At 54.4% G+C, this 26,827-nt stretch overlaps 1 protein-coding gene across 3 annotated transcripts; it reads left to right on the forward strand.

The window, feature by feature from the left end:
- B4GALNT2 (beta-1,4-N-acetyl-galactosaminyltransferase 2 (SID blood group)) lies at positions 1 to 25,340 on the forward strand. Of its 3 annotated transcripts, XM_006120448.5 has the most exons (11): positions 1 to 183; positions 5,029 to 5,202; positions 9,884 to 10,021; positions 12,007 to 12,113; positions 13,531 to 13,568; positions 14,230 to 14,410; positions 15,452 to 15,538; positions 18,317 to 18,504; positions 21,014 to 21,154; positions 22,224 to 22,443; positions 24,316 to 25,340. In XM_006120448.5, exons 1-11 carry the CDS (start codon positions 95 to 97, stop codon positions 24,522 to 24,524), a joined length of 1,572 nt encoding a protein of 523 aa, XP_006120510.3. In that variant the 5' UTR covers positions 1 to 94; the 3' UTR covers positions 24,525 to 25,340. The 3 variants fall into 3 exon arrangements, with proteins under 3 accessions (XP_006120510.3, XP_089630176.1, XP_075767674.2); XM_075911559.2 differs by lacking the exons at positions 1 to 183; positions 5,029 to 5,202 and adding an exon at positions 7,448 to 8,353; XM_089774050.1 differs by lacking the exons at positions 1 to 183; positions 5,029 to 5,202; positions 22,224 to 22,443 and adding an exon at positions 6,979 to 8,353 and having other exon boundaries at positions 24,316 to 24,509.
- The last annotated feature ends 1,487 nt before the right edge of the window (positions 25,341 to 26,827 follow it).

Below are 26,827 nucleotides of genomic sequence, written 5' to 3' on the forward strand. Positions count from 1 at the left end.
TTAGGTACCTGTGACCCAGTGGGAGAGCCAGGCCGCTCCCTGTGCCATGTAGCGCAGATTGGGGGTTGCAGGTGTTTGGCTGGTTACAGCCAGCATGGCTTGCGAATGGCTCTCTCCTTATTCCTGGGCTTCCTACCCAGCCAGGGCATTCAGCTGCAAGTGGCTTCGGAGATCCTACTGCAGGTTAGATTGGGGCTTGTCGCGTGTGGGAGGCGGGGTTGGCTTGGCTTTTGTAATGGAATAACAGAGTGCAAGGGCGGTGGCTGCAGGCTTCAGAGCCTCTTGCAGGAGAAGGGAACGCTGGGAGCGGGAAAGGCCAAGCCAGCTCTGTTTGCTTGAGCTGGGCTGTTGGGTTTGGCAGATGCTGTGGCTGGAGTAGGAGCAAATGGCTGAGCCAGGGCTGAGGGCAAAGTGGGGGACTGAAGCTCAGGGAGTCTAGTGTCTGAGATTGGCTGGGAGGGAAGGAAAGCTGCAGAAAGCTCCCCTTGTAAATGCAGTCCCGTGGGGCTTCCTTCCCTCTGCGTCTTCAAACTAACCTGCACTGGGAAACCAGGGGCCACTCCCTGGCTTGGGAGAGGCTCCTCCTCCCCCCCCCCACCCCCCGCCCATGTGGGGATGGGTCTTGGGCTTTCAAGGGCTCTGGGCCTCCATGGTGCTTTCAGCTTCGCAGTCAGCAAAGATGAAGCTTGGATTCCGCTGCAGCCCGTGTCTTTCTCCAGTCCGGCTGTTGGGGAGGCAATTTGTCTTAAATCCCAGCACAGTAATGCCACAGCCGTGCTTTCCGTCTACTTCTTCCTACCACCAGCCAGAGAGCAACAGCTGTTGGCGTAGTACTGTAAACGGTCAACACCTGGTATAATGCTCACCCTTTTTTTGGAGTGTTGACGGGGCTGGGTTCTGGCCTTACATGTCTTACATTTTTATCTGTATTCTTCCTGTTCAGACTGTGGACTTTTAATCTTCAAGGAAACCATTTGAAAAGGGGCAGCGAGGCAGGATTCGTTTTATGGCTGGTTTGTGTTTAACCTCTCCCACAATTTTTATAATTTCCTTGTACTTGTGTTAGTTTGGCTTTTGGACAAATATTTGCTAATCTGTCGCTTGTGCGAACAAGCTCTGAAGTGGCTTGAAGATGTGTGCCGGGCAAAGAGTACCATTTTTCAGAGTTGTTTTCCTTTGCAAGTTTCTCCTTCACAAGTTTCTCCTTCTTTATCATTTGACAGATCTTAAGTAAAATGGTATCTAAAGCAAATGGGAAAATGCCTCTTAACAGTGTCGGAAGCCCACAAATGGCATGTATTAAAAAAAAAAACCCTGTAACGGGCCCTTAAATCCCCCCCAACAATGTTTCCTCTCAATTCTGTATGTGAACTCCTGAAAGGAAAACAAACAATGGAAAATTTCCGGTTGCAACATCGGCACTGCTGTGGGAACGCGATTGACTCTCTTGGGTCCGCCTGGCACAAGGGCTGTAAAACAAGGAGCAACGCTGGTGACGAAGCCCCCTCCCCCTTCCAGCTGTAAACCAGACAGCCCGCTTTTGGGGTGACTAGTCCCCTGGCAGAGGCTGGGGGTTGGGCTGTCGCAGGCGAGGGGTGTCACTGTGAACAATTAGCCATTCTGCCTCTGATTGCATGAGCGGAGAGACGTGTTCTTCCAAGGGGCATCCTTTGGGCAGTGCGAGCTCACGCCTGCACGGCCGTGGACGGGCCCCCCCATTCCCAGAAGTACCAGGGAACCCATTGACCTGGGACGGTGTGTCCAGCCACCGTGGCTCAGAGCGGGGTGGTCACCGCTGACCCAGCTGTCTGTATGCCTCATGGGCCAGCTAACCAGGGCTAAAAGTGCCCCCTGCCTGGCACGCCGAGGGTCCTGTGAGAACAGAACTCCAATGAATTCTGCGGCGATGACAAATTGGCATACGAGCTGACTTGATTCTGCAGGGGCATAGGCGAGTGAATCCGTAAATTACTCCTGCAGGGGCAGTAATAGGGAATATCCTGGCTGAGTAAAATGACTCCTCCCGGAGGATGTGTTCTTGCTTGGTTTGGCCCTTCATGATAGGCAGCGCTTCCCTGGCTATGCTGCGCTGTGTGTTTCCTTTCTTAGGCCAACATAAACCTTGGGGGGAGGGGAGGGGGGCTGGATTGCTAATATCTGATTAACTCGTGGAATCGATTTGGTGTGGACAGATTTCCTCCTATCGAATACCCAGTCTCAGGTCTAGGGTGACACCAAGAGCTGAGAAAATGAATTTTTGCCCAGCAAATGTGAGGACCGTGGCTTTAAAAAAAAAAGGGGGGCAGGCAAGAGGTCTGGCTGGCAAGCAGCAGCTCAGTTACATCTCCTGGGCTGCTTTGGACATGAATTGGCGAGACCTGATTGTTATCCATGTAAACGTGTGTGTGACCAGCCAGCCCTTCACACTTTGTTAAAGGGCCGGCCCAAACTTTTAAACCTGGGTGCCTACGTGTAGGCGCCCATCAACTTGGTTTGACTCTTATTTCATTTCCCTTCGGAGCGATCCCCCTTTGAGTAATTTTTCCTGATGGGCAAATAGCAATAAGCAGATGAGGTGGGTGTCTAATGCACAGCAGTAGGCAGAGGGAGCAGGCCGTGCAGTGAACGCCACAGCTCAGCAGTGCCAGGGGACTTGGTACAGCCGCCCTCGGGGAAACCTGCCCTCGACAGAGGAAGGGGGGTAAAGTTGCAGGACCAGTTTACAGTGCAGTTAAGAGATTCCTGTGCATTGTCATCAGCCGCACTGTTCAAATAATAGCTAGGAGAGAACTGTGTCGAAAGCCAGAGGCTCGGGGGGATGTTTGGGAAAGGGGCGGGTGCGGCTGCTGGAGGAAATGGATTCGAACACCGGATCTGTGCCGGAACAGCACACAAACGCGGGTCTCCGTTTGGAAGCTGAATCCTGATGGCCGACGACCACAGTGCGCCGCTATAGACCAGGCCTGCTGACGGGGCAATTCCCCCCTCTGGGCACAAATCCAACAGGGCCTGGAGCTCATGGCTATTGCCTGGGTTAGGCACAACCCCCTCGCTCCAGTCGGCACTAAGGGCTGCCTCGCCCCAACTGTGCCCCTTCCACTCCAGCCCTGCCCCTTCCAGGGGCATGGAGCACGCCCCCCGCCTAGCACAGGGACCCCGCAAAGCCAAGTAGCATCCTCACTGCTAAACCACCCCAGAAAGCAAAGTGCAGAACCAAAGCCAGGAAGCAGGAATTTTGCTCCCTCTCCAGAGCCCTCACAGCACACAAAGCAGCACTGACAGTAGCCATGAACACCCTGAAATGCAGCAGGGGACCTGGAACTGGCTACATCTACACTGGCACTTGAGTGACACAACTTTTGTTGTCTCCCTCCCCCTCCCCCGGCTCCACGTTCAACCCGTACCCCCCGCACATCGTGGGGACGCAAGCGCACTGAGCAAAACTGCCCTGGCCCAGGTGAGCATCTTGGTTACAACAATCCTGTGTCTCACTGAGATGGAGGAGGCCACTCACTGATCTAGGTCGCCCCATCGCTAGTCAAAGGGACACACGGCTTGGAATACACCTTTTTTTTTTTCACCTGCCAGGTGAGGATGGGGCTGCCATCACCCAGAGGAGAGTGCTGGAGTGGGTAAAAGGACCTGCAGCCCCTATCTTCCAGGAGGCATTGTTGCTTGGCCATTTTGGAAGAGGGCAAGTGTTGCACCAGCTCTACACACAACAGAGTCGTAGGGAGGGCTGTGTGCTCTGCCACAAAGCAACCACGCTAAAGTGTGTGTGCGCAGACAGAGGGAAGGAGCCATCAAAGCTAAGCTGCTTTTTTAAAATCTGCAAGTGCTATTTCTACTAGATCCAAGATGCTAGCAGGCCATACTTCATGTGGGTTTTAGGGTTCAAGCATTAAATTTTGAACATAAAAATAATAAAATAAAGCCATTTGGAGAATTAAGACTGAGTACGTCTTTGGCGTGGTCCTAGCTCTTATTGTTTAGGCAAAGTTCTCAGCGAAGTGTCTGAGACGTTTGTCCAATGTACATAGCAGACGGACACTGTCGGCACATGATAGCATAAATTATATTTCTGGATGCACAGGAATGTGTGTTCTTGATCTTATAACTCACTTGGTTAGGTCCAATAATGGTATCAGCAGAGTGAATATGTGGACAAAGCTGGCAACGGGGTTTGTTGCAAGGGAAGGTACCAGGGTTGGTATTAGTGTGGTATGTCCTGTGGTTGTTGGTAAGAATCATCTTGAGGTTAGGTGGTTGTCTATAGGAGACTATGGGTCTGTCTCCCAGAGCCTCTCGGAGTTTAGTATACTCCAAACGTCTCAGACACTTCGCCAAAGGATCAATGCCCACAAAACAGATATTAAACAAGATCACAAAGAAAAAACAGTTTCTTGCCATTTCAACCAGAAAGGACATTGTCTCAACTACTTGATTTCCTGCATCCTGCTTCAAAGGCCTTTTAAGACTGCACTTGAAAGAATCCTCTGAACTGTCATTATGCTTAAATTCGACACTTTACACCTAAGTTTGAATAAAGACGCTAATTATCTTACCCATTACAAAGACAGCTTCCCCAATTATCACCTCTAATATCATTAGCTCACAGACATTTACCTCCCCCCCCCATGCCCCTTCTGTTCTGACATTTGATTTGTCCTTTTCATATGTGTTCATTTTTTTTTAAAAATTGTATCCTTTGCTATATATGGTTGTGACAATTTTCTTTCACTATTTGATCTGAGAAAGTGGGTCTGGCCCACGGAAGCTCATCACCTAATAAACCATCTTGTTAGTCTTTAAAGTGCTACATAGTCCTGTTTTTTGTTTCAGCTACACCAGACTAACACGGCTACATTTCTATCATTCTTCTGAATCAGATACTCAGATCTGTGCGTCGCTGGAAGGAAAATCCCCATGCTGGATCGCTTTGGAGTTTAGAAGCACAATCCCAGCGCTAAAAGCATCTAACGGCTGCCTTATCACTTACTGCAATCTTCTTTCATCCTTTTCATGCAGCGTGAGATACGTTAGTATCCTAGTCTTGTGTATAATCAGCACATTCTTGGGCTCCATGTACTTCAAGAAGCCGACTGAAAATCAAACCAAGGGAAAGATTTCAGAGGCTCAGTCTGCCATGAAACTTCTATCGCCGGAAAATTACAAGTCCTTGTTCACCTACAATGGAATCTGGTAAGTTCGCTTGCTGATATTAACTGCTTTCCCTGCTCTGCGGCACTTGCTGGATTTGTGCAAACGCTGCCAAAGGGAAAGGCTTGCGTGGAGGGGTGGGAGGGGAGGGGAGAGGGTAATTTTTGCTCCAGGTGTTCATGGCCACATTGCAGAAACTAATTTCAGGTTAGGAGTCGAGGAAGATGCTTTTCACTAGTTGCCTAGTTCATCTGATCCAGGGATAATATTTGACAAACTCTTTGAGACTAATGCAAGCGTCCGGGTTGTTGGATGCTTGTTATAAACTGGTTACGAACAAGCTATTGGCCAAAATAGTCTGCAAAAATCAATGTGTAAATAACATGGACTAGCAGGAGACAAGGGCAAGTTTTGGTCGCAGGGAGGAAGGGTACAAGGCAAAATTAATAAATCCAAGGGATGAACTGATTCAGTCGCAGCACTTAGAACTCTAAACGTGGGGCATTTTCAAAAGTGAGTTTCAATGAGATTTAAGCCACTCAGAATGTCTACACGGCAAAAACCCCTCAAACCCAGCAAGGTCAAGTTTCTCAGCCAGATCGACAGAATCAGGCTCACACTCGGGGGCTCACGCCTGTGGGGCTCTGAAATCCAGCGGGGACGGGTCTCGGCAGTGCTTTTTTTGTGGAAAACAGTGTGGACGTTCCGCTGCTGGTATTTCGAAATAGCGACTCCCCGGAGTCATTCAGAGTAATTACTCCCCTGCGCTTCCTAGGGCGCTCAGTCCAGGGAGCGTGTCCACAGTAATAGAGCCTGCCTCAGACTCATTTCAAGGCTCCCTCGATTTTGTTATTTCAGGAGTTATTTCAAATTGAGTCATTTTGAAATAATTTCCTAGGGTAGACATGCCCTCAGTGGAGCACTTGCCTTGGTCCTTACTAAACTTCACCCTCGTTACCTCCGACCATTTCTCCAGGTTGGCATAAATAGCAGATTCCACAGCTGTTACCACATCCGTGACACTTGCTATTCATGCCGGGACCAGCCAGCCCAAAAAAGTGACTTCTCTGCTGTTTTTAAGTAAACCTTTCGCAATGCCAGGTGCCATAATAGCTGGGGCGAAACGGCATTCAAACGCACTTTCTTTCCTCTTCCCCATTGTTGGGCAAACTAGCCGCTGCCAGTGCTCTCTGCTGCGCTTTGCTGCATCTTTGTTTTCACATAACACGGACTGGTCCTAAAGCAAGTCAATAATAAGAGGATTTAACTTCAGTCCTTTTAACTTCCGTCTTTCCCATGCTCTGCCTGTGGCACACACTAGTTTAGCTTCCGGCAGGAGCTGGTCTAATTCGGGTGGTTGAGATGGAGGGGGGGCTGCCTTGGGGTGCCTCGGTCAGATTAGCATGGTCGCGTGTTCCTGTCTGGCTTCAAACCCGGAATTCATCCCTTAATTGCTGACCTTTGATTTCACAAGCCGATGGTCACGTCGGATAGAAGTGCCAGTCTGCTGAAGGATGGGCCAACCCAGCTCGACTCCGGCCTCCTGCTTGTCTCGGCGGTGAACTGTGCCCTGTCACGTTAAGCAAACCATCGTTGCGTTAGGGATGCTCGCAGCAGGGTAGCCGGGTAAGGGCGTTACCCAAGACCGCAGGCAGGGTGCCAGTGCTGTCAGCTAGCTAAGCGCAGCCGGTACCTAGCCGTACCAAGCCTGTGCCATTCCCCAGCCTGGCTTCGGTCTGTGTGTCAGCCAAACGGCCCCCGCTACAAACGGGGGCGGGAGAGGAACCTGCTCAAGGAAGGGTCCTTTTCAGAAGGGGGGACGGAGGGACAAGAGGTGGCGAGGGGGAGAAGGCGGCAGAGCAGGAACTGGGGACAGAGATACAAACGCAAGAGCCAGCCAGGAGACGTAGGCCAGGCTTGCACGCAAGGGAAAGGTCCAACTAAGAAGCGCAACGTTGGCTCCGCTCGTCCCGTCGCTGGAGCGGACTTGCCTAGATTCATGGTTCGCTGCCTCCCCCATCTCACCGGAGCAAACGCTCCCATGGGCTTCCCTAGTGCGTCTACACGGCACCGTAACTCGAAATAAGAGCCGCGATGTGAGCGGTGCCAATTGCCTCGCTTGCTTCGATGCTGTTTCAAACTAGCTTATGTCGTCAAATGTCAAAATAAAGCGCTCTTCCTGAGCGCCCCTTGCTCCCCACGGAATGAGGGGTACAGCGATGTCAGAATAGCGAGCCCAAAACAACGGGTTTGCTGTGAAGAGGCAGGATGGTATTTTGGGATACTCCAGTATCCTGAAATAGCGTTGCAGTATACACGCAGCCTGACTCCTTGCAAGAGCAGGAGGATTGTCCTCGGACGGGCACCTGCTGAGTTTCAGTTAGTGGATTTAGTGATTTACATTGAACTCCAGAAGATCGCTTGCAGCAGCGTCTGTCTTCCCTGGAGTGTAGACACAGCCTGAGAGGAGCAGAAGTAGAGAGGAGGTTTATGTAACATCCATCCTTTCATAGAGCTTGAAAAGCACTTTAGAGCCTATGAATGCAGCAGGAGTAAAATGCAGCCACTTCTGGGGTGGAAGGCAACAGCACATTATACCAGTAAGGGAAGGAAAGGGTTGTTGTGTTTCTTGTGGGGGTTTTTCCCCCCAAGGATAGCCTGGGGAACCCCCTCCTGCCTTGCGAAACTACCACGCCACTTCCCCTCCTAACTGAGACTCTATTTTCCTTAAGGCTCTGGCCCTTATTGTGTCACCTTGTGCTGGTGGCTTCCTGCCAGAACTCTGCTCCTGGACCTCCACGGGGCGGCTTGGCTCAATGAGGCATTTACGGTTGGGTGTAAAACACCTGCCTTCTGGAACTGGGATTTGGCAGGACGGCAGCAGCAACGTGCACGTTGGCACAGGTGGGGGAGCTGGGCTGCTCTCAGGCTCCTGGAGAGACAAGGGGGGGAGGCTGGACCCGCGGCTGTGGGGGAAAGAGGTTCTGGTGAAAGCGATTCCCCCCCCCCCATGGTGCGCGCAGGGACGGAGAGGAACCTGGAGGCTCCCTGCCCACCGCAGAGAGGGACGCGGGGCGCAGCGACCGGCAGGGCTTGCAGCAGGGGAGGAGGAAGGAATGTGGTGGAGCAGGCTGGTTCTGGAGGGAACAGGGGTGCGAGAGGCAGCCTGCAGGATCCAGTCAAATGGGCCATGGTGAGTCATCGATCCCAGGGACCAGCTTGAGCAACTCTAACCAAGCAGGCCCTGCGACTTCTCCGGGTGCCCCGGGGAGCTGCCATGGTGCCCGCCTGCCAGCGGATCCGTTGCTGGAAAGAGGGAGCTCCTAAGCCCCTCCATGGAAAGGCCACGGTCCCTGCCCCCCTCCAGCCACGGGAAGTGGGGGAGGGGGCGCCGTGTGGCTAGCGGCTTGCTGGGATTCCACGTTCCCCTGCGCCCGCTCTTGCAGGGAGACGAGGACGCCGGGGGGCTCCCGATCTCCGTTGAGTGGGGTGGGGGCGATGGCCAGTTTTCCCCGTGGTCTCTGCACCACGCGCCCCGGGGCCGCTTGTTTCATGGGCGAGGTGGTACATAGGGCGAGGGGGGTGCCATGACCCGCCCTGGCGTCTGGGATGAGAGGGGGGTGCTTACCTGCGTTTGCAGCTTCACTTCCTTCTGCCCGCTGCAGAGCGGGACGGGGGGCCCCTCTCCGAGCGGCTGGCAAGAGCGCCCCCGTCTGGTGTTAATAGACGCTCCCTCGCCCAGGTATGCCCACAGCCCCCACAGCCTCCGGGGCTTTGCCGGGGGGGGGGAGGGGGCACTGGCTCCGCCCTCCCAGGAGGGGCGGGGCCTTAGGCAGACAGGGCGGGGCCAGGAGCAGCCAGCCCAGCCCTCTGAGCCGCTGGGAGCACATGCTGATTGAAAGGGCTCCACCAGGGCGGGGGCTCTTGCAGTGTTACTCCCTTCCCCCCAGAGACATCCGGTGCCTGTGTGACTCCCGGCCCGAGGGCTCTGCTCTCCAAGCTGGGAAGGCGTGGTGGGGCGGGGGGCGTGGTGGGGCGGGGCCGTTCTGTCCCAGAAGTCTGCTTTGGTGTGAAGGGTGGAGCGAGCTGGGGGAGGCGAGTTATTTTGCTTTATGGCCCTTCCCTTGCACGGCAGCTTCCCTGGGCTCCGTCGGCCGTAAAGGACCGGTTTCTGGACCGGGTTCTGGACCGGGTTCTGCACTGGTGTCAGGGGCTCTGGGTACTTACACTGAGAATCAGGCCGGCAGGTCCTCCGGTCAAAGGAAGCAACAGTCACCTGTCAAGGCAGATGGGAGCCTATTTGCCGCTTCGCTCTGGGTCGGTCACCACAGGCTCCCATCTCCAGGCAGTGCGGTGTCTATGAAACATGGGTTTCATGGCCTGGGCTGCTGGGCCGGGCCCCTAGCCCTGATCTAGACTGTACCCACCCCACCACGGCCCGTGCGTGTCGGAGTAAGGAGGTCACCAAGCAGCCGGTTCTCCGGGTCGGTGTGTAACCACCACCACGCGGATTTGGACCTGGGATCTCTGAAGCAGAGGTCTAGGCGCCTCTACCCTCTGAGCTAAAAGCCAGCTGGCTCCCAGCCCATGCTGGAGAGGTCTCTTGATCTTAACTGTTGCTGTGGTCTAGGTACCACTCGCGTTGCTCGGTAACCACACTAGGTGTGTGTGTTACACGTGCACAAGCTGAACCTTCTGGTTTTTCCCATTTCCCCCTCTCCAGGCTCGTGCCCAAGAACCAGTGCACGTGCGCCAGCGCCAAGCACGTGGAAATCTACCAGATGGAAGATTACGTCGATAAGAAAGACATCGCCTCCCTGAGAGCGAGGCGCCAGCGGGAGTTTGAGCACTACCAGAAAAGGTACGTTGGGTAAAGTGTCCGTTCCCGGGCGCCTGGCTTCCCCAGCAGCCACGCCGCAGATGCTACCTCCCTTCCCAGCCTGGGGCTAATGGGCCACCCCCAAATAGACAGAGTCCAGCAAATTTCAGGGTGTGTCAGACAAGCATGGGGGGAAAATGAGCATCCAGGGTTCCGCTAAGGATCTTGCAGGTGTTGAGGGCGGGGGGGAAGTGCCCCTGCTGCTCTTGACTGTCTTGGTGAATGGGGATGGATGTGGTCTCCGCAGGGTATTTATACGTCCAAAGCCGACCCTTCGCCTCCAGGCGCGATCCCAGCTGGAAGCCAGGGGAAGTTCTGGGGAGCAGAGGGCACCTCACCTGCCCCTTCCCTCGCGAGTGCCGGCAGCAAAGCCGGCAGGTGCCTTTTGCACTACGAGGGTTGCTGTACAGAGGGTGCATCCCCTCGGCGCTGATGGGCCGACCTTGCCGAGGGCAGCAACGCTCCCCTGGAAAAAGGGGGTCTGCGATGCCAGGTTCCGCCTGGAGGCGGCCAGCGGGTGGAAGGAGCAGGGCTGTCCAGAGAGTCCCTCTGCCCTGAAGGAGCCTAAGTTAAACTTGCAAAACATTAAAAAAGAAACCAAAGGAAAAATGAAAACCACAGATGAGCAGTAGGGCTTGGAATCACAGCCCTGGAAGGGACCTCGAGAGTCATCGAGTCCAGTCCTCTGCCCTCGCGGCAGGGCCAAGCACCAGTTAGACCAGGGTTCCTCAAACTGTCCTCTGCAGAGCCCACATCTCCAGGGGCTCCGCGAGGCTGACAAACTGGAAACATCGATGGGTGCGACACTTGCAATCAGTGGACCGCTGGGGCTCCACATACACTTCTATGCATGTAAAGGGCTCTGGAGCCCAAAAAGTTTGAGAACCGCTGAGTTAGATCATCCCTGGCAGGCGTCTGTCCAACCTGCTCTCCAATATCTCCAGGGACGGAGATTCCACAACCCCCCCAGGCAACTTATTCCCGTGTTTGACCCCCCTGACAGGAAGTTTTTCCTAATATCCAACCTAAACCTCCCTTGCTGCAGTTGAAGCCCATTGCTTCTTGTTCTGTCCTCAGAGGCCAAGGAGAACAATTTTTCTCCCTCCTCCTTGTAGATACTTGAAAACTGCTCTCATGTCCCCTTCTCAGTCTTCTCTTTTCTAAACTAAACAAGCCCAATTCTTACAGTCTTCCCTCATCGGTCATGTTCTCTAGACCTTTTATCATTCTTCTTACTCTTCTCTGGACCTTCTCCAGTTTCTCCACAACTTTCTTGAAACGTGGTGCCCAGAACTGGACACAATCCTCCAACTGAGGCCTACTCCGACACAAATGGGTATTCAACTTCAATCCCATTACACACATTACAGGTACGTCTAGACAGCGGTGCTATTTTGGGATATGTTGGGTATCACGAAATAGCGTTTTCCGCGTCTTAAGAGCACACCCGTTATTTCGAAATGCAATCGAAATAACGGGTGTGCTAGTCCGACGTCCCGCTAAACATCATTCCACGAGGATTAGGGATTGGTCAGAATAACGGCCTGTTTGGAAATTTGGCGCCGTGTGGACATTTCCAGATGTGCAGACAGTGCCGAATTTCAAAATCGACTATCTTGAAGTGAACGACGCAAATTGTGTCACTCATCTCGCGCTCGCACCGCTGCGCAGGCACATCCTGATGTTCTGGAAAAGCCTGAAATCCCCTTTGTGGCTACCAGAGCCCCCTCCGGATTAAATAAGTGAGTCGCCCTTCGCTGCGACTCCTCGGTCTGACCCTCGGAGGCAGCGAGGTGGCTGTCGCTCACGTTCAGTCCCACCAGGGTCTGCCGTGTGCTTGAAGGTGGCTGGGTGGGTGAGCTCGGCTCGCTGTGCGCTGGGCCTGATCCCAGTCCCCAAGGTGTGAGGCCGGCTGACAGCGAGGAACATGCCACCACCCCTTACGGTTCCACGTGCTTTTGTTCCAGGTACCCCTCGATGACTCCAGATCTGGTGATAGCCAAGGCAAACTTGCCATTAAGCTTCCCTATTCAAGGAGTGGAGGTGATGCCCCTGTGCACCATTGTGATTCCAGGTAGACGTGTTCTGTGCCTTTTCGTAGCCCACTCACGGACCTGACTCCCCCAGGGTTGCATGCACTCACCGGGAAATAGAGGGGCTTGGTTCTTCATCACACCCATATTGGGCTTGGCTGACTCTGAAGATTTAAGCCTTCATACAAATCTGCTGAATTCACAATCCATTCCCCAGCGCCCGGAGATGGGATCTTTCTCCCAGTGAAGTGCCCAAACCACCTGGGCTGGGTTATGGAATTATAACCACGTGGCACTTGGTGTTGAAGAATGCTCTGCAGGGCTGCACAAGTACAAAAAGGGCTGAAAGGAGGAGGATCCCAACTGCATTTTAAAATAAATCTCCCTTTTCTGATTTGTCATCGGAGCACAGGCCGGCTCTTCCATCCGAATGGTTTCTGGAAGAGCTCTGAGGAAGTAGAGTTTTTAAATTCATCTTCCCCACTTACTTAACATCAGAGCGGCCAGACGGGGTCAGACCAAAGGTCCATCCAGCCCAGTGTCCTGTCAGCCCAGTGGCCAAGGCTAGATGCCCCAGAGGGAGGGAACAGAACGGGGAACCCTCATGTGATCCCTCCCGTGTCACCCATTTCCAGACAAACAGAGGCCAGGGACACCATTCCTACCCATCCTGGCGAATAGCCATTGATGGACCTAACCTTCATGCATCTATCTAGCTCTTTTTTGAACCCTGTTAAAGTCCTGGCCTTCACCACATCCTCTGGCGAGGAGTTCCACAGGTTGACTGCTCACTGTGTGAAGAAAAACTTCCTTTGGTTTCTTTTAAACCTGTTGCCTATTAATTTCATTTGGTGACCCCTAGTTCTTATATTATGGGAACAAGTAAATAACTTTTCCTTATTCACTTTTTCTGCACCAGTCATGAGTTTGTAGACATCTATCATATCCCCTCTAGACTCCTCTTTTCCAAGCTGAAAAGTCCTACTCTCTTTAATCTCTTCATAGGAGATCCGTTCCAAACCCCGAATCATTTTTGTTGCCCTTTTCTGAACCTTAATTGCTACAAATGTTGGAATCTTGCAAGATTATCTGTGTCTGGCGTTTATAAAGGTGCAGTGAGTGGAGGAAACCTAACGGCCGTCTCTCTAGCTGGTTTAAATGAAGGTGGCTCTGTTGACTTCCCTGCCTTTTGCTTGTTGAAGATCTAGCCCTAAATCTTTAGAGTTGCCTGATGCAAAAATATGACTTGACATCTCGAGATTTCTCCCGGGACAAAATTGGGGGCGGGGGAGAGATGCACAGAGAAGAGCTGGTGTCGTAGTGGTACCCAGCTATGCAAGCCTGGTTCGGATGAGCTGATGGAAGCCTTGTTAGGGAACCGTAATCTCCTAGGTCAAAACATTGGCTGTAGGCTTGTCACTTAGTGTCCCTTGTGTCTGTTTCCCTTCGTTCTTCAAGGGCTTCGTGTGCAGGGACTGGAAGAAGAAAAGTACAAGGTATGTTTCACAGGGGAGCCAACAGACTTGCCGGGCCCCTGAGCAAGGTGTAGAGGGGAACGTGGCTTTGTGTTTCCGGTAGGGGCGTGGCCTCAGGCAGAAGGGGCGGGGCATCTCCTGCCCGCCCTCGGAGCCGCCCGGAGTGCACCGTGCGGGCTCCAGAAGCGATTTTAAAGGCTCTGGGTCTCCAACGGCTGCTGCTGTCATAGAAGCACCTGCCCTGGCTGCCCCCCACTCCCTGCGGCCGGCAGGCCTCTGTTTCCTGGTGTGACCCGTTTTGTGGTGCGTAACGTGCTTGGAGCGCTCTCAGGATGAAGGGTGACTCCTTTGTTTGGCCCGCGCTGTGCCTGCTATTGCAGCCTGGTATTGGTCACGTAGCATGCGGCGAGGTTGTACTCCTACCCTAGGCAGAGGCTGGCGCTAGCCTTCCTGGCGTCGGCGTGCTAGGAGCAGCAGCAGGGCATCGCTGCCCAGAGGGTGGCTCCCGTTCGAGGCGGCCGTCTTACTGGCCTCCTGCTGGTTGCCTGGCTGCGGGCCGTGATGGGGAAAGAAGGGCCGTTTTAAGGAGTCGGCCGTGTGGTCAAACGGGACCGGGGAGGCAGGAGAGGGGAGGCCTTGTCACTTTTGCTGCGATGCTGAAGAGCTCCAGCACTCAACGCAGGTGATCCTACAAGCATCCCTGGGAACCCTCAACACGCTGGCGGACGTCTCCGAGGACACCGTGGATGGGCGGGGCCAGAAAGAGCTGACCATCTCGACCTCCGATTTGGAGCTGCTGAATTTCATCCTGGACCACATCACGTACACCAGTGCGGTCTACCAGCTCCATGCAGTAGACCTGAGTGAGTATCATCCGGACCTCTTCTTCAGCCCCCTGGGGATGCTGGCCCTCACGTCCTCGGGGGTCACTAGGTCACGAGCCGGAACCTGCCCCGCTCACGGTGGCTCGCGTCAGGAGTCCTTCGGAAAGGCCCGTGTGGTAGCCCAGCATGAGCAGACAGGCTCTACAGCAGAATTGGATGCAGGGGGGCTGGACCACTTCTTACAGCACCAGTCCCCCAAAATTTTACCTCCTACCCCTTCCCCTTGTCCGTGTCCCCTTTTCCCCAGAATTGGGGCCAGGCCCAGCCCGTGGCTTGGGGGCAGGGCGGGAGGGTGCAGACAGGAGTAAGGAGGCTGAGGCTGTAGCACGCTCCACACCCCCCTTCCCACGCTGATGGGATGCTGCCACTCTCGCTGGCCACTTCTTCCAAAGCAGCCAGGCCTTTTTGGCAGACATTGGCAAGGTCAGTCACCATCCGGGGGGGGACAATTCCCAGGCCCCTAGGCAAGGGGGAGGGCGGATGTGAGCTCTGTGCTGCTAGAAGGGGTGTAGCCTCAGGCAGAAGGGCGGGGTTCGGAGTGCTGCCTTCAGCGCCTCCTGGAGCGTGCTGCCCGGGGCTCCGGCGGCGATTTAAAGGGCCACTACCACCAAAATCACCAGGCCCTGGGGCAGTTGGCAGGCCTAGTCGCCATCCACAGGAAGCTGGAGCCCTCCTTCCATGCCTTGCTTCCCAGCGTGTGTCTCTTGGGCTGCAAATTACACATGCGGCGAAGCTAGACCGCCACGTCAGGGGCCTTCCGGGTGCTTGGCAGAGAAATCTCCTTTGAGTCCGTGGAAAATCTTTCAAGAGCCTTTCTGGGCTTCCCCCGGGCCCATTTTCCATCTCCAAGGCTGGCGGATCCTCCCCCGTGTAACCCCCGGGGTGGAGGACGCTTGTCCCGCCGAACGCTCTGCCGAGGAGCAGACGGATTTCCGCTCCCGCTTCGTTCCGGGAGCCTCGGCGTGCGGGAGACGGCGGAGTGACGCCACTCACCTCGTCCGCTTTTCCCTCTTTTCCAAGTGACTTTCCGGAGCAGGCAGCATGTCGCTCGGTTTCCTGTGATCACCCGCCAGCCCAGCCTTCCCAAGCTGTTTGATCCGGGGGCAGGTGAGTGTCCCAGAGGCCTCCCTTGTAGGAAACTCCTCCTGTCCTTCGGTGGGCGGATCCGAGACCATGCAATTGCTGACAGGAGAGTCGGACCCCGGGCTCTACCGTCCAGGTCGGACCACCCTGGGCCAGCACCCTGGGGACCTGCCCCATTCCAAAGGGGGACTTTGCCAGATCGGGGGGGTCCCCTGCCACCAGCCTCCCAGGACGCTGCCCCTCCCTGTGGCAGGCTCTGCTCCGGCCCCACTGCCACCGGGCGCCAGCCCTGCTGCCACTGGCCAGCTGGTGCCCTCCCAGGGATGGTGCCCCCCAGCCGCTGGCTGGCCTACTGCTGTCCTGCCTGCTAGGGCTCCTTGCTGCCGGACTCTGGCCAGCTCCCCCTTCCGGGTGCCCAGGCTCTCTGACCCGGCAGGACCACGGATGTTGCTGGACCAGGGCCCCAGATTTAGGCGGTTCAGTCTGTCGCTGGTCGTCGTGCGACTTTCTCCGGTCAAACACGTCTGGACTAGACAAGGGCTAAATGCAGCCGCCTCCTAGTTCACGTTCTGGGGCCCAGCAGGTTCTTCCAGGGCAATGTCCAAAGAATCCCCGAGTGAACCGCCCGTGAACACCGGCTCTGACAACACGTAGCGCGGCTCCTTCCATTGTAGGGTCTGCATGCACCTCGCTGCCCCTCGGGCTGCCCCGTGCCTCCCCCCCTTGGCAGGCAGGGGAACTCGAAGACAAAGAGGCTGTCTGGGCTTGTTTAGCCTGGCAAAGAGCAGACTACGAGGGGACACGAGAGCAGCTCTCAAGTACCTACGAGGCTGTTACAAGGAGGAGGGAGAAAACTTGTTCTCCGTGGCCTCTGAGGACAGGACAAGAAGCAACCGGCTTCAATTGCAGCCAGGGAGGTTTAGGTTGGACATTAGGAAAAACTTCCTGCCTGTCAGGGTGGTTAAGCGCCAGAATAAATTGCCTGGGGGGTTGTGGAATCTCCGTCCCTGGAGCGGTTGGAGAGCAGGTTGGACAGACGCCTGCCAGGGATGAGCTAGAACAGGTGTCGGCCATTAGCCGATTTTCCCTGGCACACGCATGGGAGCCCTTGCTGCTGCTGGAGCTCTCCTTCTTCCCGGGCAGCCGGTTTGCTGTGGTGGGAGGAGGCGGCTGAGGCTCCTCAGTGGCACGCTTTCCTCCCCTCCCCTACCCCCCACAGCCACAGCCAGGCCCCCAAAGTGCCTCTGGCCTGGAAGACTCTTGGTGGCCCCCCCTTCACGCCGGCCTGGGTCACATGGTGGGGGCGATGGCCCCGGCCTGGCTCATTTCGCCCCCGGGGGTGGCGGGCGGGGCCGCGTCACGCTGCGCGCCTCTCTGGTCCCCGCCCCCCCTTTCAGCAGCTGCACCCCCGCCTAGCCTGGGCGTGCCTCCCCTCCCCCCACCAGACCTGGGGCCTGGGTGTCACCTGTGGGCAGCCGCTGCCCAGACGGAGTCGCAGTGCCACTGGGCTGAGGGGGGCCTGGCTCACACCTCCCCTCGCATGCACGGTGCCGAGCTCCCCTCCCCTGCCCCCCCAGACTAGTGCCTCTTCCTCACAGTGCGCCCTTCGCAAGGGGGCTGCTTTCCTTTGGGGGGTTCAGAAGGAGGGGCAGTAGGAACCCCAATGCCTGGGCTGGTCACCCTGGTACGTGCCCTGAGCAGCACCGGCCCCTGATGGAGCTTCAGCAACATCCCGGCTCTAGCTCCGGCTTTCCCCGTCTAAGTGCCACCTGCTGCTGCTCTCATGCAAAGTTTCTCAGCACCTGAGCTCTCTGAGCACTTCTCTGTGATCTCTCTCGGCCCACGTGGCCACGGCAGTTGCTACAAGGGAGCGCGAAGCCAGCTAAGTATCCCCCCTCGTGCCAAGACCCCCACACCCGCGTCTTGCCCCTGCACCCTCCACCTGGCCAGACACCCTACTCCCAGCCTGCTTGTGCACCCCACCCCCACTCAGATCTTGCAATCTCTCCCGTTCTGCACCCCAACTCCCTCCCTGATCCTGCACCCCATCCCTATCCCACTCGCTGGCAGCCCTGTCTTGCATTCTGAGCCTAAGTGGGGGGTCCATAAAATCCACTAACTCCGGCATCCCAGAAAAGAAAATCTGGTCTACAGGAAACCCTGAACCTCAGTCCTCCCTGTCCCTTTCCTTCACCCCGTGAGGCTGGAGCCAAGGGAGGGAGGTGTCTCTGTGGGGGGCCACAGCAGCGAGGGTTGGGAGTTTTTTGAGGAGTTTTTTTGCTTCTCCCTTGTATAGTCCCCAACTGATCTTTCTGTGGGTCAGTGACCCCTGCCCCCGAAAAGGTTCCCCACTCCACCATAAAAAAAACATCGAAACCTTTCGTGTTGGATGCAAATTACTATTTTACTTTATTTAAAATGAAGTTTGATGAACTACGATGAGAGTTAAAATGCTGAATGTTTCATAATTTACATTAAACCGTTCTCCCTAGCTGCAGCTGGTTCAGAAAATATGGTCACCAGCCTGCCCTGCCCTCCCCCCCCACCACACAGATCCGCGAATAAGTTCAGTCTTGACGCGCCTTTTCTCAAGGGTTGCCAGCCCCTGGGCTAGATGGTGCTTGGTGCTGGCGAGTGCAGGGGACTGGCCTGGATGCCCTCGAGGTCGTGTGTTCTAGGTGGCTCTACGCACTACGTGCCACCATCCCCTTGCACGTAAGCTCACTGGGCACAGTGAGCAGAAGCAAAGAGCTGCTGAGATGTGTGAACCAGCCTTTCTCCCTTCCCCTTTTGCGGCTGTAGACAGGAAGATCAGCTCGCTGGTGACGATCACGACCAAGACGTTCTTGCGCTACCACAAGCTGCGGCGCCTCATCGCGAGCATCCGGCAGTACTACCCAGACATAAAAATCATCGTCGCCGACGACAGCCGAGACCCGGAAAAGATTGAGGAGGCGAATGTGGAGCATTACATCATGCCCTTTGGGAAGGTCTGTCACTTCGTAGACAGGTCTCCGCTAGGGTCCTCCGTCCTCGGGGAAACACAGTCTTGCTCAATGGGGACAGGCCACATCCGAAAGAATGCACCTTATTGGGTGGGATGTTTTTAAAAGCCCCTCACTGATGTAGAAGCACCAATCCCATTGGGGTTCTTTTCCCCCTGAGTTGCGACCTGCTTGTGCTACCATAACCCAGATGCTCATAAGAGTGCTCAAGTGTGTTAGAAGCACAAATCTTAGTGAAAATCAATAGGGTTTGTGCTCCTAAAACTCTTGGACACTCCTGAAATTAACCATCTTTTATTAGTGTCGGGGATGATCTAGGTAGTGCTTGGTCCTTTACCGTTCTAGGCTACGTCTACACTGGCATGATTTAGCGCAAATACTCTTTAACACAAGAGTTTTTGCGTTAGAGTATTTGAGTAAGAGAGCGTCTACACTGGCATGTGCCTTTGCGCAAAAATGTGCTTTTGTGCGAGAGCATCCGTGCCAGTGTAGACGCTCTCTTGCGCAAGAAAGCTCCGATGGCCATTTTAACCATCGGGCTTTCTTGTGCAAGAAATTGATGTTGCCTGTCTACACTGGCCTCTTGCACAAGAACAGTTGCACAAGAGGGCTTATCCCTGAGCGGGAGCATCAGAGTATTTGTGCAAGAAGCCCTGATTTTATACATTACAATGTCAGTGCTCTTGCGCAAGTACTCGTAGAAAGGTGGCAAGATTTTGTGCAAAAGCGGCCAGTGTAGATTTTTTTTTTTTTTGCCCCCTAGTGTTTTATGATTATTCCCAGTTACATGAAGTTCCTGCTTTGCTTTTGAGTGTACCTGAGACTAAACCATACGCTTTAGAGCACCCCTGACAACTCATGGGGCAGGACTCAACCGGGTTGTGGATTCACTTCAAGACAGAGTCAATCGGGGTAGAGAGTTGCTTTTGTTAATCTCACTATGTCACTACTATTACAGGCTTAATACTGCCCAATGGTTACACAGCTACTGCAAAGTACTACAGATCTCAGCATAGGCAGAGCAGTGCATATGAGAGAAACAGGCACTTGGACATGCTGACGTCCTTTCAGGTCTGTGGGGAGTCCCATTCCGATCACCTCGCACCCGGCCACAGTGGACGTGACTCCAGTTAGGGCAGTGTTCAACTTTTTAAGATCGAGGAATGCCAAACAATTTTTTTTGTAATGAGGAACACCACAGATTTTTTGTTGAGCCAAAAAAAAAAAAAAAAAGATTAAGGTCGGGGAAAAGGGTCGGGGGAAAGTTACTGAGGGGGGGAAAAAAAGGGTCAGGGAAAGGTCTCCTGTCCCTTTAAGGGCAGCCATTTTGAATTCTGTTCTCCTCAGCACACCTCCGACTGCCTCGCGGTATTCTGGTGTGCCGAGGAACACAGTGTAAGAAACACTGAGCTCGGGGGATTCAGGACACCCTCTGAGGTCTAGGTCCCTGTTGAGACGCAATGGGCACGGGGCTTCCCACACTAGTTATACTACAGTGGTTTACCGGGTGTGCACGTACCTGGCCCAACGCCATTCTTATCACTCTCATGAGCTGAGAACGAGGTCAAACTTGTTTACCACTTAGTAGTTTCCCAGCTCAAGGCCTGAGTTACAGCTGATAACGCCCAGCTGCGGTTTGGGCTTGCAGGATCCCAGGCTATGCTCAGCTGGGAACAGCAGGGATGCAAAGGTCCATCCTAGGCCTGCTAAGCTGCAGGACCCACACAGGACTTATGTGACAACCCCAAATGGTAAAATGCCCCTTGGGATTATCCCTTGGGAGTTGGGAGTAGTCTTTGGATGATTTGGAGCCACCGAGTTCCACTGACCATCAGTCTGTCTATGGCTGGAGATCTTGTTGACGTGTCCATGATGCAATCCACTTGACTCAGACTCCCAGTTCCCCTTTCATGCCCCCAAACTTACGAAACCACGACCATTACAAGGACTACGTAGCTGATCAAATGGAGCAAAGGTTACAAGGTAGCTGAAAACCGAAGGTAGTTTTCCGGCTTCTGGGTCATTAGATTGGAAATAATCTACCTCTGTCAGTGCCAATTTTCCACAGACTTTCATCCCTACGTTCCAAGAAATGGGCGCAGAAGGACAGATTCAGGACACCTGGGTCCTGTTCACCCCTGATCTAAGCTTAGTTACAAGATCTACTGCATAACTATTCCTGGCAGTAAACAAAAGCAGCGATGGCCCATTCCAGTAGTTGGCAGTGGCTTAGGCACCTTGTTGTCTGTTAAAACACCGCTCTACATTTCAATCACATGGCCAAGTGACCCCCTTACTACAAGGTCACTTCTTGTGGCAAAGCTGTCCCATTTCATCCTCATTGGCGCGTTCAAATGACTCGTCTTTTCACGCCCGCGGGGGTTGCACACGGCTCGCCAGTTTGGGGCCTGTATGTTTGCATGTAGATAATTTATCTTTGTACAAAGTTGTCCTGACCGGGCCGTTCTGTGTCTCGGGGATTCCCGTTTACCAGGGTTGGTTCGCAGGAAGAAATCTTGCGATCTCTCAGGTCACCACCAAGTACTACCTGTGGGTTGACGACGATTACTTATTCACCGAAAACACCCGGATCGACAAACTGGTGGACGTGCTGGAGGGAACCAACTTAGATATGGTAAGAAATGGCATTACATTGTACCAGCTTGATGCAACTGGTTTTGGATCACTTTAGTGTATGACTTCTGCGAGGGGATACTTGGCCTAGAAAGAGCATTGCCTTGCTCTTGTTGAAAAGCTGCATCCGTTTAGGACTCTCCCAGGCCAATTTTGGAAAAAACGCTCCAATCTGGATCCTGATCTTCCCTCACCAACCAGTCACCTTCGGCTGTAACGCCAGCAAGAATTCTTGACCTGCAGTTCGGAAGCCAGTGGAAGTTGGCTTTTGTTCCCATTGTGTATTTTCTGGCCCAGTTGTTTTTAAAAGAGCTTCTGGGAATTATTTCCACGGCTTGGCCTGTCACAGCTGACCCAAGAGAGGACTTATGGAACAGATCCGCTGTAACTTCTGGCCACGTGTGCAAACTCCAGCCCAAGCTCGTAGTGAAAAAGAACGCACTTCCAATGAGAGCGGGTTGGTGCCCCGCCGAGCAATTCTTAGTAAACACCTTCCTGGCGTGCACTTGCTGGCTGGCCGGGTTGTCGGTACAGATTGCACCTCTATAAACAGGAATTCTCTGGTACTGCTGGACCATGGGTGTTCCAGGATCAGTGTGTCTCAGTGCGGTGTGTGTGTGTGTGTGTGTGTGTGTGTGTGTGTGTGTGTGTGTGTGGAGGGGGGAGGAACCTGGCAGGCTGCAGCGGGGGAGGGAGCCCAATCCACTGCTCAGCTGGGCTGTGGGGTGGGAGGGAGGCAGGAAGCCCGGTGAGGGGGCAGGGCAGGGGGGGTGCAGCAGCAGGGGGCCAGAAATGGCCTCCCCTAGCATGGCAAAACCCTTCGGGTCCTGAGGGCCGGCCAATCTAGAAGGCCAAGGAAAGGCAGTGCCAGGGAGATGCGATTCCCGCGGTGTCTCGGGTGGGGGGGGGGGGGGATCCTGCGACCCGATCTGGGGACAGGACTCTGCTCCGCCCAGTGATCCCAAGCGAGGGGCAGCCGGACGCCACCCTGGGAGCCGCTGGGCGCAGGGGGCCTGCAGGGACGTGCCGCTGCAGGGAGCGGACACACGCCCGTCTGTCTTGCCCGGCAGGTGGGCGGCAGCGTGGGCGGGAACACCTTCAGCTTCCAGCTGCTCTACGAGCAGGGCGGCGACAGCGGCTGCCTGCACTTGAAGTACGGCTCCTTCCACGAGCTGGCCGGGTTCCCCCACTGCACGGTCACCAGCGGGGTGGTCAACTTCTTCCTGGCCCACACGGACAAAAGCAGACAGGTCGGCTACGACCCGGCTCTGCAGCGAGTGGCCCACTCAGGTAAGCCCCAGACGAGCTAGCTCTCGGGGGGGGGGGGGACTGCCCCACAGAAGCTGCCCCACAGAAGCTCCCCCCCCCCGCCCACTCCCACTGTGCCTGGTGTCTCACTGTCTTTATTTCCGGGCTTCCAGCTTCGTGCTTTCACTAACCTGCCGAGGGGCCCTCTCCCACCGGGAGCACGTGGACTAGCACCCGGGGGATTCCCAGCCCTGGGGCAGGACCTTGGGTGCAGGGGGTGTCTCGGGATGGTCCGATTCCTAGCTCGGGTGGACGTGCACGCGGCAGCTCGGACTGGCCTTGCGTTCTGGATGGACCGCGGCGCTCCAGCGTGCGGGACGTGGGCAGCCATCCAGAGCCCCCGCCGCGGCCGTTGGGGAAGAGCTGGCGGGTGAGCTTTTCCCTGAGCAGGGGGTCGCATCTCAGAGCCGAGGGCAAGTCTCTCAGCCGTGGGAGGGCTTTGGGGGGAGGTTCTATGCAACGGAGGATGATGCGGCAGCTTCGCTTTGTAAAGGGCTCTGAGGTCTCCTGCCCCGCGTGCTCCGCCGTGGGGCTGTAAAGGCGCACGAGGGAGCTAGATGCCCAATCTCCTCCTCGTCCTTTGAACAGCCCACCCCGGGGAAATCCCATCTCCACTTCCGTTTCCAGCTAGTTAGATTAGACAGAGGGCAGCCCGGGACCACGGACCCACGGAGCGTCCCGCTCTCTGCCCACGGCTCTGCAAAGCGGCGCTGGACTGACGTGCCTCTTGCCCTTGCCGGAGGCAGCCAGCCCAGCCTGCCCATCTGGCTAGGGCCGGGATTCCCAAAGGGCAGGGTGGGGGGCACTGGGGAGGAGGGGGAGGAACCCCCCTGCAGCTGCTGAGGAACTGGGATGGATTGCGGTATTTCGACCGCTCGAGAGAGAATTCCTGGGTTGGGGGCAACCAGATTTTCCCCAGCTGCGTCCAAGAAAAAAAGTTAGGGCTGGGGTGGGGTGAATCCTTTCCTCACTCGCGCCCTCTTTCTCCCCCCCCTCCTTCTTTCCCTTTTTTCTTCCTTACCTAGACCCAGCAAACTTACATTTCACTTGCCTCAAGTCCCTTCTCCAGGTAGTCACTCTATCTCCGTGTTTCTCAGCCAGTGGTCCGAGTAGTCTTAGGGGGACTCAAAGCCCAGGGGGTACGTCCATGCAACTGAAATTTGGAGAAAACTGAATTTTTGTTCGAAGTTTTACAGCACTTTATTATTTTTATATTTTTTACACCCAAACATTTCATTGCCCGCCTGGCTACGATTAAGTTGTTTAAACACATGTGTTGCAGTGATAGAAAAAAAAATTGTGTGCGTCTAAAAACTGTAGGTACTTACAATTTTTTAAAGCGGTACATTATAAAAAAAGGTTGAGAAACACTGCTCTAAAGGGTTCTCGGACACCCTGGTTCGTAGCTAAAGTAAATGGAGGTTTTGAAATGAAGCATTGGCAGCTGTCCCTGGTTTTGTTAAAGCATTTAATCATTACACTTAAAATAGGGTCAATGGTGTTTAGCAGCCCGGGGCTGTAACAATGAACGTTGTGTGGGGCATTCTTGGGTGACTACAGTGTCTAAGGTGCCAACAAAGTTTGGAGACCCATTGTCCTAGAAACTTGATTAGCAGATGATAAGAAAGTCCTTGTTTTGAAGAACTTGCCATGTATCTAGATGGGACAAAAGGTGAAAAGGGAGTTCCTTTATGCAAGGAGACGTTACATTGGCAGTGTTTTAGCTGACGCCAGCGAGGCTCACACACTAAGCTCCGTTCACGGGGTCTCTGGTTCGCTTCCACCTGCCAGTGTGACACCTACATTGACCTTTGATTTTCTGTTTTTGTTTTTTTTTTTTCCTCTCCTTCCCAGAATTTTTCATGGACGGCCTGGGCATCTTGCTTGTTGGTTCCTGCTCTGATGTTTCTATAGGCCATCAAGAACATAATCCTAGCTCTGACCCTGACCCGAAGGTAGAAAACGAATACAGAAAGTTCCGGGCCAACACGCCAGCCCAGGTCCAATTCAAGCTTGCGTTGCACTACTTCAAAAACCGGCTGAAGTGCTACTCTAAACGATAACCGTTCGCCCTGCCGGTGCTGGTCTATAGACGTCTTCCTACTGCCCATGGGAGGGGGCCATGCTGGGGACCAGCCTAACTTATTGGTTTGCACCATGCCGGTTGCCTGCCTTTTGCACGTGCCATTTGCTAGAACCTTTGTAAGAGGCCGACTTTGGGATCTCTTTGCTCTGACTTGAAATGGACGCCACTGTTCTGCGCCATGGGCGCTCGGACCCATTCCAAGGCCTGGAAATGTTTCTCCGCCCGTCAGACGAGGCAGTTTGGCGAGAACGGAGCCAGACTGGCCATCGCCTTGCACCGGGTCCTGTCCAGCAGAGTGAAAGGGGCCTGGAGGGGGATGAACTCCTACCACTATAAGGGACGCGGAGATGCTCTCCTGCACTGCAGCGAGGGGCGCGGGAACCGCTCACGCCCAGCAGCAGCAGCACAAGGACAGTGTGTTCACACCGAAATGCCTGATTTCTCCAGAACGGAATCCATGAGACCCTCCTCCGGGTTCTCCTTCCTCAAGGACCAGAGTGCGGATGCTGGCAACCTGGTTTAGCTGTGCAGCTTTCACTCGAGGAGGAAACTGCAAACTGTTAATTACCCTGCCCGAAGGCAGAGCAAGCGCACGACCGGAGTTCTTTTCGGGTACTTCTGCCTTGGGGCGGGGGCAGAACTCGGCCATTGGGCGGGCGGGCGGGCGATGCTGACTGTCTCTTGCTAGCACCTTACTGTGGCAGGGGCGCTCAGTTACAATTGGACAGTACGTCCCACGCTGCCGCTTTCAGCGGGGTTCCTGTGTTTTCCTACTGTCCTGGGGATAATTAAAATCTCTGATTTGATTTGAAAATGGACTTACCAGTAGAACTTTCCTTGGGGTTCTGGAAAGGCCTTCGGAACCGTCATGCCAGATGAAATTCTTTGCACCCTGCATCCCCATCAAGTGACTGACAGCTTCCTCCATCACAGTGAGGAGAGGGATTTTCTACACTTGCTCTCCTTTTAACAACTGGGTAAGAGATTGCTGTATCTCAGAAGAACGGCCAGAGTGGGTCAGACCAACAGTCCATCCAGCTCAGGGTCCTGTCTGCCCACAGTGGCCAATGCCAGATGCCCCAGAGGGAGGGATCACACCAGGTAATCTTCAAGTGATCCCTCCCGTCACCCATCTCCAGACAAACAGTGGCCAGGGACACCATCCCTCCCCATCCTGGCTAATAGCCATTGATGGACCTAACCTCCATGAATCCATCTAGCTCTTTTTTAAACCCTGTTAAAGACCTAGTCTTCACCACATCTTCTGGCGAGGAGTTCCACAGGTTGACTGTGCGCTGAGTCACAAACATCCTTTTGTTTGTTTTAAACCTGCTACCTATTAATTTCACTGGGTGACCCCTAGTTCTTATATTGTTGGAATAAGTAAATAACTTTTCCTTATTCACTTTCCCACACTTTTTCCAGACCTCTTTCCACCCCCACCCCCATACCCTTAGTCTCCTCTCTTCTAAGCTGAAAAGTCCCAGTCTTTTAAAACTCTCTTCATACGGGACCCGTTCCAAACCCCGGATCATTTTTGTTGCCCTTTTCTGAATCTTAATTGCTGCAAATGTTGGAATCTTGCAAAATTATCTGACCACTCGTGATTTTGCAGACCTCACTCCTATCTCCCAAGATTTTTGACACTTGCAGAGTCCTCCTTTTCAAGTTTTTAGAGTGGATATTCTAAAAGCTAGTGCAAGAAGAAAACCACCCTGCTCGAAAGCCCGGCCTCACCGCTAAAAGCTCTGCTGTGCAGCGCATCAAGGTGCATAATCCCATAGGGGTGGCTGGGTTAGTCTGTGGCTGCAAAAACAACGAGGCGTCTGGCGGAACCTTTAAAGACTTAGATTGATTTGGGCCTCAGCATCTCTAGGTAAAAACCCACTTTGCTAGCGGCGTGGGATGGAAATCGGAGGCCGGGAGGAGTCGATGTTCTGGCCGTTCTAAGTTATGGACACACATCAGACCTCAAGAAAGGGAACCTACAAAGCCCAGCCGAGAGCCCTTGGCCCCCCCTGCACACTGCATGCCCGATTTAAACAGCGCCGTCCTTTTACAAAAAGAACTTCACAGCCAGCTGACAGCAAGAAACAGCAGAGCTGCCATTCACTTGCAGACCTAACAGGATTGAATATGGCCATTTTCCCCCTCTCAGTATTCGGACCTCCCCTTCTGCTGGGGGGAGTAAGTCGCCTCCCCCTGCCTGAATCGGTCTCGTTAACACTGATAATTAACTCCCCCCCTTCCATGTGCTAGCACATGTCTCTCCACGGCCGT

This window comes from Pelodiscus sinensis, chromosome 29 (genome assembly GCF_052426305.1).
Source record: "Pelodiscus sinensis isolate ZL-2025 chromosome 29, ASM5242630v1, whole genome shotgun sequence".
Taxonomy (NCBI): Eukaryota; Metazoa; Chordata; order Testudines; family Trionychidae; genus Pelodiscus; species Pelodiscus sinensis.